Consider the following 22,031-nt stretch of genomic DNA (forward strand, 5'->3'; position numbering starts at 1 on the left):
TGCCCTCACCAAAAAGTAAAAAAATAGGAAAAAGTGTGGTTTATTCACCTGAATACGACGGTGATCGATCAATTATCAGTTACTAAGTGTGCAGGATTAGTCCTGCTCACGTCTCGTGAATCACCCTGTATAGTACATTCCATACAGAACCTATACTTGCTTTTAAGATACAAGCGACATCTATGATTGACAGTACACACTACAATATCACTCTACAAACGAATGTGAAATCTAATATGAACACTAGGGTGTCCCTTATTTTACGATGAACACTAAGCGCTTAAAGCGCTATCTGTTATAAACATACAAAACCCTAACTCCGGCAAGTAAATGTAGATGGCGCCACTATAAAGATTCTTCACAGCAGCTTTTGACAACTTTTTTCCTGTGTGAAAAATTGTTATTTGTGCGGCGACGGAATATAAATAGAAGAATCTCTTAGTACATTTATGACTTCAAAAAACATGTATCACTGACATTATCCCTTGTCCATAACTATTGCAGCTTTGAAGAATACACCAATAGGTAGGTACATAATTTCCCGCAATTTGTGATTGGTCATTAAAAGCTTTGATTGAAAATAAAATTCTATATGTCTAACATCTTGCACGTGATTACAATATGTGACGTTCCACGGGAAAAGGTACCTTATGAGGGTTTCTAGTTTCGGAGATATGAAATGTTTTGTAAAGAGGTGAAAAAATGCTCAATTTTTTTTTATTGTGTGATCTGAAACCTTAATGCGTAACGTTTGTTTACCTGTTTTTATTTTTGTTATAAGTTAGTTATAAGCCTAGTAATGTCGTCTCAGAGTTTAGTAGAAAAGGTACCTTATGGAAAAAAGATTGAAAATTCCCAAAAAAACTAGTCAATACGGGAAAAGAAGTTTGGTAGAGAACTGTATTAGCATTCTGCAAAACTAATTTGATAATTTCAGTTCTGGTTGGGGCGCCTCGCAAATATTATAACCGTACATAGACCGACATCACAAATCCAAGTAGCCTGCTATTATACCAAAGCTACTCTCATCAAGTCTTTCTTAACTAGAATAATCTTCATTTGGTTTGGTCGCATGCAGTAAATCAGCCATTGGTTGGTGCTGAAAAATGCCAATATCCGACGCATTACCTTATGGAATATCTGAGGTCATTGAACCTCAATGCCGCTTATCTTCAATAGGAACCGAAATATATTATTGATAGGAAATAGACGATTTATACCATCTTAACCCCAAAATATTATTAGTTTATCCTAACTGTTCCATCATCATCATGCCTCATCATGTAACTTAATCACAAGGTACCTTTTCATTACATACAAATTATTGGTCTTTTTTAAGATTATTATGACGAAGAACTAATTAAATTTGGGGCAGTTTAATGTAAATTAATATTTTCTATTCATAAAAGATAAACTGTAATATGATTGATATTTTGTAGCGATGTATTATTAGATTTATTTCCATAAGGTACCTTTTCGTAAATGTATGGAGCAAATACTGTTATTGTTATGTAAGTTTAAAGTGGCATAAGGGGTTTAATATAGTATTTAGTTGCGGTTTTAGGATTTATTTCATTTGAATGACAGAATTTCTTTCATATGTGCTCAGAAAAATTGATTGTGTGTCACATTAAAAGTAAAAATATTCAATTTTGTGATTTTATATGAAAAAGTCAGAAAATACATTTTCACCTCTAAATCGGTAATGTTTTTTGCTTAAACTGTCTGTCAGTGTCGTTTTCTAATAGATAAAATTTAAATCTTGAGAGCTCATTGCAATCAATCGTGAAAATTAAATAAAACTTTATTTTCAAGAGATTGGTTAGTATACACATAAATCAGTCGATATCAAAAGTTTCTATTTGCATTACAGAACAAGTCGCAATATTTTTTTAATCTCAGATATATAAGGTATTATTATTTGTAGTCAACTATGTAACTTACTTCAGGAACATAGTTTTTTAGGCGGCTAAACTTAAAACTTCTCTATCGTAAAGTTGCTCATTTCACAACATTATTTTCAAAAAATCATATCTCTGTAACTACGCAACCTAGAAGGTTGATCTTTTGTGTTATCGATAGCTTATTTATTGTAGATTACTGGGGTATGCATAACTCCATACCCGCCATAAGGTACCTTTGACCGTGGGACGTCACATATTTCGTCAAGTGACAACCAAAACCCACTTATTACTATACTCATACTCATACTCATACTTATTTATTTATAATATAATTACATATTACACGTCAAAAATGGAAATTAAATTAGATAAATTAAGTTACAATTATAGTTATTATGTTACAATAATACAATTACATTATTATTACAGTTTTGGTTGGTATACCTAAATAAGTGTGTCAAATATTATTACAATTGTGATGATAGTGTTAATTAAATTTTCACCTCAGCAGCTCGAACAAGGGTACTTTGCTTCTTAAAAACAGTGAGCAAAATGCGATTTTGCTCACTAAGTCATTTTGTCTCACTCAGTGAGCAAAATCGCATTTTGCTCACTGAGCGTGTTTCACTCAGTGAGCAAAATGCGATTTTGCTCACTGAGTGAGACAAAATGTCATTCAAGTGACCTTTATAGTCAAATGTCATTTCAACATGCGGGGTCTAATACAAGTTCGATATACTTGGGTTCTATTATCTCTGTCCCTCTAGGTATGTTCTCACTGCTTAGGGTGAAAAATTTTGTGTACTACACGAGATCAAAGTTATTTGATCTCGTGCGCTTTTGAATCCCTTACTACGCTCAAGATTCTAAATTAGATTCACTCGCTACGCTCGTGAATCTATTATAGAATCTTTCGCTTGCACGGGACTCAAAATAAGCACTCGAAGAAATATCAAACTTTGATCTCTTGTTGTACAAATAACTATTGTTTCATAAAAAAATATTATCTAAAATGTGAACTTGATTGTAAATTATAAAAGTCATTTAGACTGTAAAAGGCATGCGAGAGGAGCCATTTCTTTAGTTGGCGCGTGAATGAGTTGATGGATTTTATCGTGGTGATGTCCTGCGGTAATTTGTTATACACTTTGGGGCCCAGTACGTGCATGGTTTTGGAGGACTTAGTCAGTCGGTGGCTGGCGGGAAGCAGGCGTTCTTTGCTTCCTAGACGGGTACGGGTGAGCTTGCTAGTATTGAAAGTGTGTTTGTGTGTGTGTACGTGTTTGGCGATGTTAAATATGTATTGTGATGGTAGTGTGAGTATGTTATTTTTTATAAAGAGTTGTTTTGCTGGTGAACCTGGGGCCGCCATAGATAGTAGTCTGACCGCCCGTTTCTGTAGGACAAAGACGCGGTGCCATTCTGCTGCTGTTCCCCATAGTTCCAGGCCGTAGCACATGATTGAGTGGAACAGGGAGAAATAGCTGGTACGCAGTTGCTTTTGAGGTAACACGTGGGCTAACCTACTAAGAGCGAAACACGCACCTGACAATTTGCCACATAAAGTATCTATATGCTTGTCCCATTTAAGGGAAGAGTCGAGGGTCACGCCGAGAAATTTTGTGTAATGTACTTGTTCGATGTTTGTGTCATCGATCCGAATGTGTAGTGGCTTAGGAGGTTTGCCTCCGAGATTGATGTGTAATAGTTGTGTTTTCGATAAATTTAACACTAAGCCGTTATTGGTGAACCAGTTCTGCATCTGTCTTATGTCGGCACTGATTAGTTCTTCTAATCCCCGCACAGAATGGGCTGTTATGACGTCACATGCGTCGTCGGCAAACAGATACATGTCACCTTGGACGATTGAGGGAAGGTCGTTGACTTGTATCAAAAAGCATACATTTGCCAAAGACGACCCCTGGGGGACGCCTATGTCGATGCCGCCTAGTTCAGATGATACTTGGCCGTTGTTCAAGGTCACCGCTTGTTGACGGTCCTTTAGGAACCCCAGCAACAGTTGATAGGCTGGGCCACGGATACCTAGGTGATGGATTTTTTTTGCTAATACGTCATGATTACATAGGTCGAAGGCGCGGGTCATATCACACAATAAAATGGCTACATGAGAAGACTTTTCTTTCGCGACCATGATTTTTTGTATGGTTTCGCGTATTACGTTTATACATGATCTATTTTTCCTATAAGCATATTGCTTATCACTGATTAAATCGAAACGTTCGAGAAAAGATGTGAGTCGTTGACAAAGACAATATTCGAACAGTTTTCCAAGAGCCGGGATTATGCTTATAGGTCTATAGTTTTTGATGTCGTCATATTGTCCTTTGCCCTTGTAAATAGGTACTACCTTAACCATTTTTAATATGGACGGGTAGGTGCCTTGTTTCATTAAAGCGTTAAAAATGCTTACTAATTGATTTAATAATAAATTGATTTAATATAAAATAACTAAGCAAAAATCAACCTAATCCTTGTACTAATATGATTCACTATGGCTATGAACCTGTGGTGGTAATTAGTGAGTTTAGAGCAATGGTGGGCAAACTTTCTTCATGGGGGGCCAGAAAGTTTAGGAAATTTAAGTAGAGGGCCAGAATTGTAGCCAATTTTTTTTTTAATTTGTGATAATCGTGAGCCAATGCCATATAGCCCATATACTAATTATTTCATAGGACCGGCGGCGGGCCGGATAAAATCCATTCGCGGGCCGTACTTTGCCCACCACTGGTTTAGAGTGTCACCTGACGATATGACGTTGTCAACTTGCGCGTAGGCAGTGGTACCTACAGTTGAGTTGCTCGCAGCACATTACACGCGGGTTAATTATTGAGCTCTAGTCAGAGATCCACAGTTCATCCAGTTCATTGTGTCCGCAATACTCCGAGCATTGGTTAAAATTAAGTTTATATATTACATCTTTACTTACTAAACATATTACAAATCAGATTGATTGCAGCAAAGCTCTCAAACAGTCCGTAATTGGCTATAGTAACTTTTTTAAAGCTTCTTCAATTAAACGGCGGTAGCCTTGCAATTTAGAATATTAGTAAAATAGAGCTTAAATACACGTCAAATCAAGGAAAGCCTTTTAAATACGTACCCAGATTAATATTATAGGTATTTGAGGTACATAATATTCGGTTATTATATGAACTGCTATATTGCATTGTGCTAAAATAAATTACTTATTGAAAACAACTACAAAATGCCAAAACCTTTTTGCAAATATTTCCGCGATAAAAGTAAAAACCGGCCAAGTGCGAGTCGAACTCGCAAACGAAGGGTTCCGTACCATTATCTATAAAAACGGTCACCCATCCAAGTACTGACCCCGCCCGACGTTGCTTAACTTCGGTCAAAAATCAATTTTGTTGTATTGGAGCCCCACTTAAATCTTTATTTTATTCTGTTTTTAGTATTTGTTGTTATAGCGGCAACAGAAATACATCATCTGTGAAAATTTCAACTCTCTAGCTATCACGGTTCGTGAGATACAGCCTGGCCCCAATTTCACCACGGTGACAGGTGCGACAATTGTAAAATCACTGTTGCTGACGTCACAGGCATCCATGGGCTACGGTTACCACTTACCGCGGGCGGGCCGTATTCCTGTTTGCCACCATCATTGTATTATTTAAAAAAACTATATTATATCGGAAAAAAACAGATATTTCTTTTGTGAAGTTTCTGACAATTGTCAAGATTTAGAAGAATTGTAGGTAATTCTTGACAGGTAATGAATTATATGTCGGAATTTAGTGACAATTGTAGTGTTTCTTGTGACAATTGTCATAAACTTAGCAAGAGAAATATCTGTTTTTTTCCGATATAATAAAGTTTTTTTTAATAAAACAATGATGGTGGCAAACAGGAATACGGCCCGCCCGATGGTAAGCGGTAACCGTAGCCCATGGATGCCTGTGACGTCAGCAACAGTGATGTTTTACAATTGTCGCACCTGTCACCGTGGTGAAATTGGAGCCTGGTGACAGACAGACGGACGGACGGACGGACAGCGGAGTCTTAGTAATAGGGTCCCGTTTGACCCGTTTTACCCTTTTGGTACGGAACCCTAAAAAATGAGAGTGAATAACTGCTTAGCCCAAAAAGGTTAGCGACCCCTTCTGGTCTAAACAGGATGTCCAGCGGCAGATCTCCGATTTTAAATTCATATATTTTTCAATTACTAAAAATGCAATGTGACGCGGGTGTTTTAGTTTCGTGAGTGTTGCGGATTGATTAGTAACAGTGGCCAGCAGGGCAGCGTGCATTATGCTTTGAAGTGTATCGTTCCAAATAATTTTCACTTAGTACCTACCTACCATCGCCCATCGTAAACCTTATTACAGAAGGCATAAGGTGCACTAATGGACAGTTAAGAGTGTTACTGTTTGTACCAAGACGTGTAAGTATTGCATTAATTTCGGAATATTCGGAAAAAGTTACTGGAGTGCGCACACAGGTCGACATTTAGATGATGTGATTTTCAAAAAATAAAACCCTGAATTCATTTTCTTTTCCAAAAAATAATTGCTTTGGTTTAAGTTAAAATACTAATTTAAATTTAACTACTTTTTAAAATCCAAATCTATTGGGCCAAAACAAAAATAGTTCAAAAAAAACTTTATGTATGGGATGTACCCAAAAAAAAATTTTTTTTAAGTTTTTATTTTACCCTTCTGTCACAATGCATGATTTATGTATTCATGCCAAATTGCAGCTTTCTAGCGCTAACGATCACGGAGCAAAGCCTCGGACAGACAGACAGACATGGCGAAACTATAAGGGTTTCTAGGTGACTACGAAACCCTAAAAACCGTCAGCCGGTTGTATAGCGGTGGAAAGACCGTCAGTTACTTGAATAAACATGTAAAAAATGTGATGTGTCTTATATAATGTGAACAATAGGAGTCTGTGCCCACGACCTGTGGAACAAATTGGGGCCCCTTTATAAGTAGGGCTAAGTAGGGACCCTATATATTTACCCCGTTGTGAGCACAATAACTAGAGGTGACCCTAAGTGTCATTGAAAGTGGAGACTTTTTGGCGTTACTCATAAACTATAGGCAAATCTAACAAACCGTTGATATAGCTAGACCAAGAAAAGTCTGCAACGATTTTGATAGCACACGCAATGCAAGTGTTATTTATACGTCATAATTACATAGAAGTTTGACGTTTCAAATAACACTTGCACTGCGTGTGCTATAAAAATCGTTGCAGACTTTTCTTGGTCTAACTATATCTAATTGTCAAAGTATTAAAGCGTGGAAGATAATTACAGACACACAGACTATAAAGTCAGAATCAAAACTAACGGATCACATTAGGCGTCAAAAATCGTCTAATGGCTTAACAAAAATATATAAGTCCCTGTATGTAGAACAATAATTAGACTGACAAATACTTTAGGATTTTAGATACTTTCGGATGGCAGATGTTTTTGGAGCGTTGTTTCATTCGCTACTATTGATGCTAACTGTACGCTATACACGCCTTTGGTAAAAGCTAGCAAAGCGTTACTTGAAAGCATGAAAGAAGAGGTTTGGAATTGGGTAAGTCACAAAAGACAATTTAAAAGACATGCGTAAGAAATATTTTATATGTATTATATGTATACACAAAGAATTTAGAATTGTTAAAATATCTTGGAAGAATATTATGTGGAATCCTTCTGATGCATTTATTTTGAACAAAAAGGGATAGCTATTCTTAATTCACCTGAAATCTGTCAAGTCTTCTCTTACGGTGAGAGCCATTCAAAGCTCATCTGACTGATTTCAGACACTTTAGGTTCTCTGAGCTGGCCACTGAGTCTAATCAGCTTCCCGTTCAAAGCGGTGGCGGCCTCCATCTTTCTCAGAAACATGTTCTTCGAAGACGTGTTCAGCGTTCTCTCTGTCAAGGTCTTATTAGAAGCAGAGTCCAGGGAATTGATGATGGAATCTGCGTCCGCGTCTAAGTTGAAGATATTTGTCTGAGACTCATCTCTCCACAATTTCTGGAGGTTCAACGCCATCAGTTCTAGCTGCACTTGCGACAACTCGCGAATCACGTCAACCTGAACAGACATCACAGTGTCACAGGTCTTTAGAAGGGCGTTCAATGTCTCCAGCACTTCAGAACGGCGCTTCTGTATATTGTATTGGTTATCAATATTCTTTTCGAAAAAAGCCAAGTGCTCGTACAACTCAGCCAGCTGGAGAGAACAGGATATGTACTGGGCCTGGTGATTCTCGAAGTCGTAATAGTGTTTCGTGCGCATGATCCATTTATGTGTGAAACTGAATAGCTTGCGCGCCTCTTCTCTACTGTTCACAAACTGTGCAGGCACCCTCGCTTCTATCTCCTTTAAATCTAGTGAAGCGAAACAGAAAACATTGTCCGACGGCATATCCCCTTGCGACTTCTCAACATCTTTCTCAAGCTTCTCCGATCCCATGGTTACCGTTTTCCAAAGATCAGCCTTCGAACTTCCTTCAGAAAAATACTTATCCAAAACATGCTTCTTGGATAGTTTGAATAACGTCAAACCGTATTTGACGAAATGGTGACCTATCTCCAGGAAATGGATTTCGAAATCGGTTTTCTGCAGCACGAACTCTTCAGGCATCAGTTTGCAGTTGTCGTGGCAGGTCCGAAGGACATGGTACGCGGCGCAGAGGTGGTGACGAGCGTTTTCAAGTTGGTTTAAATAGGTGAAGTAGTTGCCTAATCTCGCCACTCTCAAAGCCCAGTCTTGCGGCGTTCCTTCCTTCAGATCCAACTGTCTCCGAAGCGCCGTATGATTGTATAGACAGTACTTGTCTGGTATGTTCATTTTGTTGTACAAAAATGCTTGCATTTGAACATTGTTAGTGATAATTCTGTCAATTTTGTCAGGGCTGACAGGACGGACGTTGGGAAGCGGGTCGCACGTAAACATGTGCTCGGCATCTAGATAAATGTCCGCTTTCGGAATTATCTTGTCATATACGTCTTCTGTCGCTTCGAGGATTTCTTGCGCGAGTTGGAACTGTTCCAGATTAATCAAGTAATAGCATAAAAGGTTTTGAATGCGAAGGTAAATGAAGAGGCATTCATCTCGAAGAGCGTAAGGCTTGAGTTTCTCGAAAGCTGTCTGGAGGACGTTTCTTTTCTCGACCAGGGGAATCGGTAGGACTTTAGCGGTCAATAAAGCTAAGTAGCCCTCCATGGCGAGACCCCGGACGTAGTCTTCATGGTTTTGCTTACCAAGAACAGTGATCTCCGCCGCTAGAGACTGGATATCCCTCTTCAAGGCAGCCACTTTGTCTCCGCTGTCCTTACATTTAATTGTGGTTCTTATATTTTCAAATGTCCTGCTTATCCTTTCAAGGAATTCCATCATTTGATTTATTTTACATACAATTTCGATTAAATACGCATTGTAATTGTAATTTGACTTTTGGTTTGTGATTTTTGTTCTTTGTTTGATTTATATATGATGTGATATGTCATGTAAATGATTTATTGCAGGCCAGCTTAAATAAGAATGGAAGAGTAAATAATCTATATTCTTCTTAAAGCCATGTCTACACTAGACGGTCGGGCGAAGCGCTGAGGTGCGACCAGTGGCCTATTTTATAAAGCTACAAGTTGCAATTTACAAGCGGAAGTCTCGTTCTAACACATAGGGTTAGAAAGAGACTTCCGCTTGTAAATTGTAACTTGTAGCTTTATAAAATAGGCCACAGGTGCGACACTCCGACGAGTGATGATAGAGCGAGAGGTAGCTCTCCACACGCTCGGGTAGAAACCGTCTAAGCTTTGATCTAAGCTCTCTGCACCGAATTAAACAAAATTTGACATTAATGGTGACATTTCCACACGTTGTTATTGCAAATGCCATGTAGAGTTATATGCTTTTAGCCATTTATCATGTAGAGGCATAATTATAGTCCGACAAAAAATTGTAGAAAATTATTGATGGCGCCACTTCCTGCGTAACTGTCACATTTTTGCTTTTAAACATGGCAACAATTTAGTACGGATTTTTTTAGTTCCATTTTGTTTAATTTCTACTATTATATTATAGGGACCGTGCGCGTTGGAGGGTCTGCCATCTTGTGGCCTGAATTTGAAACAAATGTGCACATGTACATTGCCAAAGCAAGTGGTAACATCTACCGTTCTTGTCGGTACGTTTCCTTGTGCATAGTAGGTTCTGCCATCTTGTGGGCTACATCGGAAGCATAAACGACACATTTACGCCTCGCGCCAGAAATCTGATGGCTCCTATCTCCTGCCCCCTATAGTTCATGCATGGGGCCTTTATTATGTATACTTGGTCAAGCTAATCTTGTCAGTAGCAAAAGGCGTCAAATTTGAAAAATCGCGGGTTAGCAACACTGTTGATCCAAGTGAATATTTGGAATAAAATATATGTTATAGAATATTAGTTTATACATTAAACACCCAAAATTGGTAGGTGTCCCTATCTCGGAAATGAAAATAAAAGTGAAAATTTTACTAATCATAAGGATATTTGGAACTCCATTTTTTTAATAATAGATCTAGATTAATTACATAATGTGTATAAATTACAAAAAAATCGGTTCAGTAGTTTAGATATAAAAAAATGAAAACCAATTTTCTTCTTTTTTAGTTTTCTCAAAAACCTGCAGCATTTTAGGGTGATTTTATTGGTGAAATAGCATCTGGGCTAAAAAAAATTGACAAAACGGCAATCAATTTGGCTTATGGGGCCGATGCCCCATACAAACACGGCTATACCCTTTGAGGTAATGATAATTACATGTTTTGGTTCGATGTACATTGCTGTTTTTCTTAGTGCAAATAGTGCTCTTTGAGTCCTACTTCACTTTGACAGACTATATTTTCCGCACAGACTCTGTGTATAATGATCGATCGTAGACCCAACATGTGGATCGGCCTGTGGAAGAGGTAGGTATATAGGGGAAACTATATTATTTACAAGAGAAGATGCCGCGAAGTATTTACAAGTATATTTACATAAATTTATAAATTTCACAATACTCTGAATTAAAAATAACGTATGCTTTTTCTTAGGCAGAAGGAATTGTTGTATATTGTTGCTACATCTGTTGCATAGCAACGGCGGTGGCGCATCGCGCAGGCGCGCGGACTTAGGCGCGTACAGAGTGGCGAGCCGGTGGTCGCCACAGGCCTTTTGATCGAAAGTCATTTTAAATGACATGCAATGTCAAAATCTGTAAACATTGCATTGCTGTTTAATGAACTTTAATGTTTAGTGAAACCAAGTGATACTCGTACTGATACTTGTACATATCAGCTTTACAATTACAATTCCAAGAAAAAACATTTTACCATCCACGGAACAACATCCTGTTGGTGGCAAGCGGTGCGGTGGTGGCAAGCAGTGCGGTGGTTGCAAGCAGTGCGGTTGTTGCAAGCAGTGCGGTTGTTGCAAGCAGTGCGGTGGTTGCAAGCAGTGCGGTGGTGCCAAGCAGTGCGGTGGTGCCAAGCAGTGCGGTGGTGCCAAGCAGTGCGGTGTTTGCAAGCAGTGCGGTGGTTGCAAGCAGTGCGGTGGTGCCAAGCAGTGGGGTGTTTGCAAGCAGTGCGGTGGTTGCAAGCAGTGCGCTGCGGTTGTTGCAAGCAGTGCGGTGGTTGCGAGCAGTGCGGTGGTTGCGAGCAGTGCGGTTGTTGCCAGCAGGCGGTGGTTGCAAGCAGTGCAGTGGTTGCAAGCAGTACGGTGGTTGCAAGCGACGCGGTTGTAGGATGCGTGTTGTGTTAGGATTATATGATTTATGTACCTAAGTATGCCTATTTTTTTATAGCCTGAAATAAGAAAAGTTGTGATCGAACCTGCGTCTTCTGAGTTCACGATAAACGCCATAACCACCGGCTAAATCTTATACCTATATATTTCGGGGATCTTGGAAACGATTTTGATGAAATTTGGGGGCCGAAAAATCGATCTAGCTAGGTCTTATTTCTGAGAAAACGCGCATTTTTGAGTTTTTATGTTTTCTCCCTCTCCCAGATATTTCATATTTTAATTCAAATAATTTGATTTAGACCGGCATATAAAATGTATTGCTGGGAAGACCGTCATAGGTCACAGCTCAAGCTGTCGTACTTGTATATGGCACCGTAAAATTGTAAAAATCGTTAGATTATAATCTACCTCGCGAGATTGTAAACTGTCGAAAGATTGTGTACCGTAACTTAGTGATTACAATTTTACGGATTGTTTTTCGGTAGACTATAATCTATCGATGAGAAACCGTAAAATTGTGAACCGACACACGACAAAACGCACCTCGCGCGCTGTTTGGTCGGTCTTACGGTAGGCCGTTCTGTGTCAATAGAGTTAAGAATCAAACACGGGTGTCAGTCATATAAATCAAATACGCTTCAAATATTGTGATATCAAGTATGTATTTATTATGAAGTAGAGATTCAATAATTCTGACATTATGTAAGAAAAAATTGTAACAAAATAACAAATTGAGAAACGTCACTTTCTCGTGAAACAAAAAAAATACAATAATAATAAGAGAGTCGGTCAGAGTCTCCGTCTCCGGCGTGTCTTCGTCGGTCGGAGGGGACCCGCAGGACTCTCAGCTCTGGCTTGCCTTCATTGGCCGACCAGAGAGGAGTCGCTATAGCTATATGCTCCAGGGGTGGAAGTGAAAGATGCATAAGACGCGAGTTGGCACAGTGGCTGGTAACAGCCACTGGGTAGAAAGCGGCGCACACCTCTCGACACCCCTGAGCCGCTCACACCGATGTTGCTCCTGGTCATCTTCACGACGGCAGTTTTAGGGGCCCATCTAGTCAGCGGCAAGTCACCGCCTGCCTCGATAACTTGTAAAACATTGTTATGGCAGATGTCCGACCTCTCTACAATAGCCCAGCCTCATTGTCCACCCAAACTTCAATCTATAGACCGGTATACTGTTCAATTTTTCTACAATAGTCCCAATGCCTGCTGAGACCGGTTCATGGGTGTCTATTGTTGCGCCTTTAAACGGGTTCTAGCAGGCGCTCTACATGACATTAAAGCTCTCCAAGAGGCCTCTACGTGTTGGATCTATATCCCCACGCAAGTCTATCAAAAGACCGGGATTTATAGGCCCGTGAAATCCAAAATGGAGATACAATAATAATAATAATTCAGCCGATATACTTTCCACTGCTAGGCACAGGCCTCCTCTTATGCGCGAGAGGGCTTGGGCTTTAGTCCCCAATGCGGATTGGGGACTTCACATACACCCACCATTTCCTCACGATGTTTTCCTTCACCGAAAAGCTAGTGGTAAATATCAAATGATAATTCGTATAATTTCCGAAAAAGTCATTGGTACGTCATATCCACTCGGCCACCACCGCTACAACAATACAACCATAAACATAAACATAAACATAAGAGTACTTTCTCGTGAAATACAACTAAATATAAAATAAAATAATCAGAAACGCAGTATTATTTCCCCTCTTTTTAACCGACTTCAATTTCATAGAAGGAGGAGGTTCTGTATTTGGTTGTGGCTATGTTTTTTTTTTATTTTTTTTATGTATGTTCATCGATCACTCCGAGACCCGTGGGCCGATTTGAGTAATTCTTTTTTTTTCGAAAGAAAGTACTTCCAAGGTGGCCCCACATTAATCTGGTGCTGTTCTGGTGATGGAATCCATGAGGAATTGAGGGAACTCCTCAATTTTTAAATGCACATGTAGAGTGATTTGGGTGTTTTCTTAAGCAACTCGAGCATTTTCTTTCGAAAACCACCAATTTGATGAAGTGAACCTGATGATGATGATTGTTTTGATGATAATCATGACGATTTCTTAAAATGTACGACGTTCAGCGATTATTCCAAGACCCGTGGTCAGATTTGAGCAATTCTTTTTTTGTTTGAAGGGAACTGCTTTCAAGAGCGTCCCACATTAATCTGGTGCTGTTCTGATGATGGGATCCGTGAAGAATTGAGGGAACTCCTCAATTTTTAAAGGCACATGTATGGTGATTTGGGTATTGTCTTAAGCAAATCAAGCATTTCCTATTGAAAACCACTAATTTGATGGAGTGAACCTGATTACGATGATTGATGATGATAATGATGATGATTTTATAAATGTAGATTACTCCGGAACCCGTGGTCCGATTTGAGTAATTCTTTTTTTGTTTGGACGAAGTTACCTCCAAGGTGTTCCCATAATATTGTTGGTTCTAATCTGATGACGGAATTCATAAGGAAATGAGGGAACTCCTCAATTTTTAAAGGTACGAGTATGGCGACATCGTTGTTTTTTATAGTAACTCAATCATTTTTTCCCGTTAATAACCCATTTGATGAAGTACAACTGTAGCCTTACCACGAGTTTGACACTACATATTCGCTAACGTCTTCGTAACTTACTTTCTATACACCTCGCTCGCACTAATAGGATGCCAGTACGAGCGAGACGCATAGAAAGTAAGTTACGCACACGCTAGCGAATATGTCAGTGTTAGACTTATGGTAAGGCTACTGAGGAGTCAGGAAATGGCGGTTGAAGGGTTGGTGGTTCAGGCTTCAGGGTCGAGGGGTTCCGTGATCAGGGGTTGATGTGCTGTGAGGTTGAGTGATCTGGGGGTTGAGGGATTGGCGGCGGGGCGGAGGATGGATTTTGTGTTTGTGCATTGTAGTGACAGGAATGATTACGAATTTAGTGATACGCATCATTATTCTTTTCATTCATGCGTCACGCGTCACTCATAAGCTGTTAACAATGCCTTACAATTAAAAATGGAAAAATAAAAACTTTTACAAAAAAAAAAACTGACTTCAAAAAGGATAAAATAAAATATAATCCGTTTTTAAGTGTATGCGTTACCAACTGATATGTTTGAAGTCGGTGCCAAGACAAATAGTAACAATACCGGTCAAAAATAATCAGCTTTATGTCTATAAATCACATTACAACAGTACTAATAGGTAGTTAATAATAATAGGTAATAGGTAGGTATTATAATGGTGAAAGTAATTCTGTCTGTCTCTTTGTCACCTTTTCAGCTAAACAACTGCCATGTAAACTGATGAAATTTGCCATGCAGGTAAAAAGTTAAAGCCGTGTAGATGGTTATTGAATTGTTTTATATTTAAAAAATCAAGTTCTCCGGATAAGAGGCGGGAAATATATCAGTCCCAATCCCACACATGAGTACTATGGACAGTCATGTCACTAATTTTAAAGTGTTAAGTAATTTTCAACGCGAAATCATTAAAAAAACATAATCAAAACATTGTTTGTTTGCATTAGACAACAGATCTATGTTAGACACTAAAATATGGCGGTTCGCGGCTCACGACTGTCATATATATACCTACTTGGATATGTGTGGGTAGTGGAATAAAGATCAGTCTTACAACCAGCTTACGTGTGTCATTTATTCCTCCGTCACAATACATATTTTACATGGCGCAGTCGGTAGGATCCGAACCTACGCTCCCAAAGGGAATCTGATTTCGAATCAGATTTTGCAAGTATTGTCCGTTTAAGTTAATGAACTAGGAATGATTCTTAATTATTATAGTTATCAATAGGTATTATCTAGCATAATGCGCTCTGAATATTTGCAATAAAATAAAGTTAATGTACAAGGTAATATAACATAAAATAATTGTATAATTACTTCAATACACCTAAGTATGTATATTGTTTAGGACAGTAAGTAAGTACATACGAATAAGAGATACTGAATAATTGTAATGAATGTTAAACATAAATAGTAATTTAATAACAATGTAATAACTATAACCTGAAATAAATGTCATATACCTATACTAAGAAATAGTGACCAAGAAATAACTAGTGAAAAAAAATTTTCTGAAAATAATTTAATTTGTTCTATTCTTAAATTTATTACGAACAAGGAAGTAAACAAACAACACTAATTAAAAACTAAACTTAAATATAAATATAAACTAAATAATAATGACGAACAAAAATTAATTAAACTAATAACTAAAAATACTAAACTAAAACTACCTAAAAAATAAAAAACCTACAAATAAAAAATTGGCCCCAGGTCTGTGCCCTCCGGTAGGGTGCCCAGAAGGCTGGCGGCGTTACCGCGCTGAACGGCAACGCCAATGCGTTGGGCGAGGTAGGCTCCAGCCTTCCGGTCACCCGTTGCGTCTATAAGGCGCTTGGCTAATTCTTTGTAAATGCTGTGCGCGCCTTGACCCCACGGCCCAAGCGTCTCCACACCAAACGGCTCAAACATGCAGCCGGTGTCTATGGCTGCATATTTGCGCCGCTTGAGATGCTCGGCCGCATCGGCAGCGGCGCCAGCCCTGGAAGAGGTCCCTGGAAGATGGGACGGCGCGAGCGTGTCCACGCACGTGGCGTCCCAGACGAGGGGTCGACCCAGCTTCCAGGGAACCAGTGTCATGCCATCTGGCCTCTTCCCATCGTCACGCGCTAGACCCGTCGGTTCTAGAACCGACGGCGCTCCGGCGGTGACGAGGGCCCGGCGCAGTATGTCATTAAGACTGGCGTGGCGTGCCATGCGGCCGGCGCTCTTGGTGCAGGAGAGGCCGTGGGTTCCAAATTTCGACACGTCAGTGCCGCAGTGGCAACGGTGTGGGGCCACGCATGCCGCCCCCAAGCGCAGGGATACCGCGAGTCTAAAAGTACTGCTGGTTAGCAGAGTACCGAGGTTTCTGGAAGGGAGTGCCTGCAGCCACGCGCCGGATTCCCATTTCGTTCCAGCAAGAAGACGAGCTCGCTCTGCAGGGCTGGTGGCCGTTTCATATAGATTATCACGTACCAGCACGCAGAGCGGCTCGTCCCATTGATGTTGCGAATGGCGCATCTCGGGCAGGTCCTTGTTGGGGCAGGCAGCCTTCCAGCTATCCACGGCTTCTGACAAAAAAGGTAAGTCCGAATTTTTAGAATTTTGAAAAATAAATTTTGTATGCTATGAACCGAAGAAAGGAAGGCAGGTAAAGCGATACTCGAAATTGGACGGATCCCAATACCACCATGTCTGATGGGCAAGGTGGCTTGGGTCCATTGACGGTTGTCTAAATGAATGTTCATGATTGAAAAAACGGTATTTTTTATAAGTTCGTCTAGTTTGGCCAAAAGTTGGGGATATTTCCAAAAGTGACTCCATCGAAGGGCATACGTAAATTTGGGGACAAACAAGCAGAATTTAATGATCGTGTAAGCCATGTGGGGGTTAATTTGGAGTAAGCGATCCGAAAAAAAACTAAAATTTTGGTGTTTGTCGTTGATATACCCTGGGAAGGCTTCGTCTAAGATGGGTGAGCCTAATAGAAAAAGTGAGCTAGAATCTAAAATTTTGATGTCTGGGGCGAAATTTTGGAATTTGGGAATTGCTGTGTCTTTTTGGAAATTGTCTAAAAAATGTAGCTCACATTTGGAAAAATTTAAAGTCAAACCTATTTTTGAGAATTCTGTGGTGAGACTTTCTAGGTCTTTGACAACTTCGTCGACTTTGCCACCCAGGGTACCATCGTCAAGATACCAAACATTAAATTTTGAATTTAGGCGCTCAATAATTGGTTGGATAGCCAGACTAAAAAGAGCAGGACCCAGGGGGTCGCCTTGCTGACATCCGACGGAAGAGAATAAGAGGTTATTTTTGAAAAGTAATTTGGAGGGGTTGCTGTAGCATTGCCAAATAAAATTATAAAGTTCAGGGATTTTCTCTTTGACTTGTGTCAACAAGGCGCCACGGTCGACCGAGTTAAATGCATTACGTACATCTACCTTTAGTAAGACCTCGCCTTCCTTTCTTGTAGTAAAAGCACGTAGGGAGTGTACCGCTGCTTCACACCTACCTTTAGAGCCGAAACCTAATTGAAGCGGTTGGAAGTAATTCCTTAATGTGTCTGATACGGCTTTGCAGCAGGTTTTGGCCGCCAGGCGGCGGTAAGTCGTACCTACCGCAATTGGCCTGATTCCACCGTCCTTCTTGGTCAGCGCACACAGGTTTGCTCCATATAAAATGTTAATTACATCTGGGTTAACTTTGCCCTGTAGCATGTGATTAACTAAGGTTGTCAGACCTATCAAAAGGGCCTCACCGGCTTCGCCGCAACAGTGGCCAAGTAGGTCCTTAAGGTGTTGGGGCGACAGACCGTCAAGACCACCTGCGGAGCCATTGGGAAAGGAGCAAATCGCGGCGAGAATCTCATCGGGCGTTACCTGGAGGCATGGGTCGGAAGGGCCGGGAGGATCGGGTAGGATGGCGTTGGTATCGGGGCTCGGGTGCTTGGATAGTAGGGCTGCCAAAGTTTCAGGTGTGTCAGGGGCTATTGCGTCACTGGAAAATAGGAGGCGTGCGGCGCCTTTAATATTGCCTTCTCCAATTTTTGTTTTGACGTGACGGCGAAATGACAGGCTTTGTTTAAAAGCGGGTCTGGCTAAGTTGGTAATGTCATGGGGATTAGAACAATTTTGTTTTATCCTCGATGTCAGTGAAATACCCTTTTGCGCGTCTGCTTTGACATGTAGAACTCTGTATGGGAAAGTAAGAAGGTGCTCCCAGGATTCTGGAGAGTTCTGACTCACGGCAGCTTTCACATCTGCGGTGAGTTTTTGAGCAACAGTGATACGTGCGCTCCGGGGAATACGTTTTATAATGGGAATAGAGTTTTTTAAGTTACCTAGGGTTTCGGAAAAGGGTGGTTTGCTAATGTGGGACGAACTAGAGGTACTCGGTGCTGGGAGAGAGTCGGTTGGCGTGCACCCGACTGCCCGGTTATTATGGATTTTGCCGATGTGTATGTTGAGTCCCCGCTGCCCTTTGAAAACACAGCCTTGTGGGCATTGTGGGCACTGGGTTAAAGGCTCCGCAGGTGAGGTAGTGGGGGCGGCATTTAAAGTATTTGCTGTACACGACATAAAAAACTTACCTAACAGAATACTTAGACCAAATATAAACAAAATGCATAGGTATAAAAATATTATCAAAACACTGCAAATTTCACTTTTCACGAAGTCATGCATAGAAGAACTGAGGCGAAACTGTTGTTGCTTGGACCTATTGGTATAGAACAATTGAACGGTGCACTGGATCACTCGGAAAAAAGGCACAGGAATAAATAAAATCACATAATTTTCAAAACGTAAATAAAAACATTTCTTGATTTCGTTGATTGACGGCGGCTGTCACGTCCGTGTAGGGCCCCAAGGAACGCGTTGGGACTTCCGCAAAGTATTCGCTTGCTATTTTTAGTCTTTACTCATTATAAGCATTTAGAAATCGAGCGATTGATACGTAAATATTCGCAAAACGGCTGTTCTTAAAATAAAAACTAAATTTATAATTTAGAGCCGTGTTTTTTCGTTGACGTTTGACAGGCTAATACTTGTTGTTCTAATACTTCTAATAATGTAATAACTACCTACGATAAAAGAAGTACACTTAGAATAAATAATAAATTAAATCAACTATCAAAATTCTGTACCTAAACAGAATCGAATTTAAAATATTAAAATACCTAGTTATAGGTTACTGCATTGTAAAATAATCAGCATGTATAATTTTGTAATAAAAATTGCATATAATTACACAAATCATCTAAGAAATCCTTTCATGGATTTAGCATGTCAGTTTTATTTTCTATTTTCTTTTTTTTTTATAAAAAGGGAGATGTCATATATATACCTACTTGGATATGTGTGGGTAGTGGAATAAAGATCAGTCTTACAACCAGCTTACGTGTGTCATTTATTCCTCCGTCACAATACATATTATACAACGACGTTTAACCAATCAGCGCTCGAGGCGCGTTCCTTCGTACGCCAGTTCACGAAATATATCGGTTTTATTTCGATAGATTATAATCTAACGAAAAATAAAGCGTTAAATTGTAAGCAGTATGTTACGGTACACAGTTTACAATCTCGCTAGTTAGATTATAAATTAACGCTTTTTACAATTTAACGGTGACATATATAGAGTAAGTAGATAGGTAACTAAATGTTATAATTTAGTTTATAACTAAAATAAAATATCAATATAAGTAGTTGCCGTCGGCCTAAATAAAGTTTCTTATAAAACTTATGAAAACAAAAAATAAAATGGGAACTGAATTAGGATTCATTTAGATGTGCGACTGCTGCATAATGAAAGGTGTTATAGCACTAGGCATTTCTTTTTGTCTTATCGTAACATAAAAAATTAAAATTACTCAATAATTGTTTACAATTCACAAGAACTATATGAAATTTTCTGTAAATTATTTGAAAATCACTTATTTTGTGTATATTTCTAATAAATCTTGCAGTGTCGTGGAATTGAGTATTGCATAGGTATGTAGGTATACTTCTAAAGTAAGGACGCTAAGCACGAAGAAGTTAGGACATTGACCCGCCATTTCCTATCTCTATCGCACGCGCATATTTATATGTATTGCTGTCCCCCTTGATCAGGACGCGGTAAATGCCACTTTGAATTTATCAAAAATCCTTATTTTATATGCATTTTTTTGGGGCCGTGGGGACCTAGCGCGCTTCGCCTCTATGAGGAACTGTCAAAGCGCCTCATAGAGGCTTCTGGTGACCAGAGGGCTGGCCAATGTTTTGCCCAACGGATCAGCATTGCCATCCAGCGGGGCAATGTGGCCAGCCTTTTGGACACCCTACAGAGTGACTACGACTTAGATACATTTTTTTATTCATAAGTTTTTAGTGTTTTTATTATGCTATAAAAAATGTTATTCAATAAATAAAATTAACTCTAAAAAAATATAATTGTAAGGTTCTATTGCATCGAAGTTCATAGAAATATTTGTAGTTTTCGTTCGTATATAATTTAAAAAGCAGATTATGGCGCAATTTGGTAACTGTTTCCGGCAGGAATCGGATACCGGATACCGGTATTTTTTGTATAGGAACGAAAACGGTATTTTTTCGTTCTTTGTTAATTATTTCATTTCTAATTAGGCAATCTAATAATACGAAGTCGTTACCTAAAACACAACTGAGTCCTACGTTTCGAGTATAAAATAATTAGAAATAATATGGTTAATTCGAAGTTGTTGCAAAAAACCGGTTCCGATCCCTGGTTTCCGGTTCTGGGGGCCGATTTTTGAAATTCGACCGCTCGATTTCGTGTATTTCGTTCAATAATAAAATAAAAAATAAAAAATAAAAAAGCCTTTATTATTCCAAATTCATACATAACATGCATTATTTAGTTGTAGTTATTTTACTTATTACATTATAATATTTTTTCCAACTAGCATGCATTTAAGTATAGTTTTAAATTTAAAGTGTTCTAAAATTATTGTTTAAGTCAATTCTTGTTCTTATATTATAATTACATATTTAGAATTTGTCCATTTAATTGAAAATTATATTGATTTAGCAGTAAGAATAAAATGTCATCTTTTAAAATTTAAATTTGAACACATTATTTAGGTGTGGACCCCTCGGCGGGTAAAGGCCTCCTCCAGGCATTTCCAATTGTCTCTATCGGATGCTATTTCTGTCCAATTTTCTCCGGAAATCTCTACGATCTCGTCTTTCCATCTCCCTTTTGGTCTTCCAGGTCTGCGGTCTCCGTCTGGTCCTTTCCATGTAGTCGCTTTCTTTGTCCACCTGCCATCTTGGTACCTAGCCACGTGACCTGCCCACTTCCATTTAAGGCCTTGGGCGTAGGATAGAGCGTCGAGTACTTTTGTTTGTTGTCTAATTTTGCTGTGTCTGATCTTATCTTTTAATTTTATTTTTAACATGCTTCTTTCTAGTGCTCTCTGAGTAGTTAGTATTTTATTTCTGGTTTTTGCATCAAATACCCATGTTTGGCAGCTGTACGTAAGACATGGTAGTAGGCACGTATCCATGATTTTTTTCTTTACAGATGGGTGTATGTTGGACTTCATTACCTCTTTAAAGCTCCAATATTTCTTCCAAGTCAGAGCGATTCGTCTATCGACTTCTATTTCGTTTCTGTCCTTATGGAATGACACTTGCTTGCCGAGGTATATGTAGTCGTTGACGTAGTTGATTGAGGATCCAGCTACGTGGATTGGGTCTTGGGTGTGGTTTGTCATAACTTTCGTTTTGTTTACGTTGAGCTCCAATCCGATGTTGCTACTGACAGCTTGAAGT

General features: G+C 39.3%; 3 protein-coding genes across 3 annotated transcripts in view; 1 reads left to right on the forward strand and 2 right to left on the reverse strand.

Moving 5' to 3' along the window:
* The window catches only part of LOC134804032 (titin homolog), a 114,910-nt gene that overhangs the window by 19,648 nt on the left and 73,231 nt on the right, over positions 1-22,031 (reverse strand). The window lies entirely within an intron of this gene.
* LOC134804011 (KIF-binding protein-like) lies at positions 7,669-9,378 on the reverse strand. Its single transcript, XM_063776865.1, has one exon. It carries the CDS (start codon positions 9,292-9,294, stop codon positions 7,669-7,671), a length of 1,626 nt encoding a protein of 541 aa, XP_063632935.1. The 5' UTR covers positions 9,295-9,378.
* Positions 10,828-11,665, forward strand: LOC134804012 (keratin-associated protein 5-3-like). The gene is made up of 2 exons (XM_063776866.1): positions 10,828-10,850; positions 11,242-11,665. Exons 1-2 carry the CDS (start codon positions 10,828-10,830, stop codon positions 11,663-11,665), a joined length of 447 nt encoding a protein of 148 aa, XP_063632936.1.

The sequence above is a fragment of the Cydia splendana genome, chromosome Z (genome assembly GCF_910591565.1).
Source record: "Cydia splendana chromosome Z, ilCydSple1.2, whole genome shotgun sequence".
In the NCBI taxonomy this organism is placed as follows: Eukaryota; Metazoa; Arthropoda; class Insecta; order Lepidoptera; family Tortricidae; genus Cydia; species Cydia splendana.

Bases quoted from the DNA above. Each gene is read 5' to 3' on its own strand.
- LOC134804011 (XM_063776865.1), bottom strand. From the start codon at position 9,294: ATGATGGAATTCCTTGAAAGGATAAGCAGGACATTTGAAAATATAAGA.
- LOC134804012 (XM_063776866.1), top strand. From the start codon at position 10,828: ATGTGGATCGGCCTGTGGAAGAG. The intron at 10,851-11,241 runs GTAGGTATATAG...TACAATTCCAAG, and splicing joins TGGATCGGCCTGTGGAAGAG to AAAAAACATTTTACCATCCA.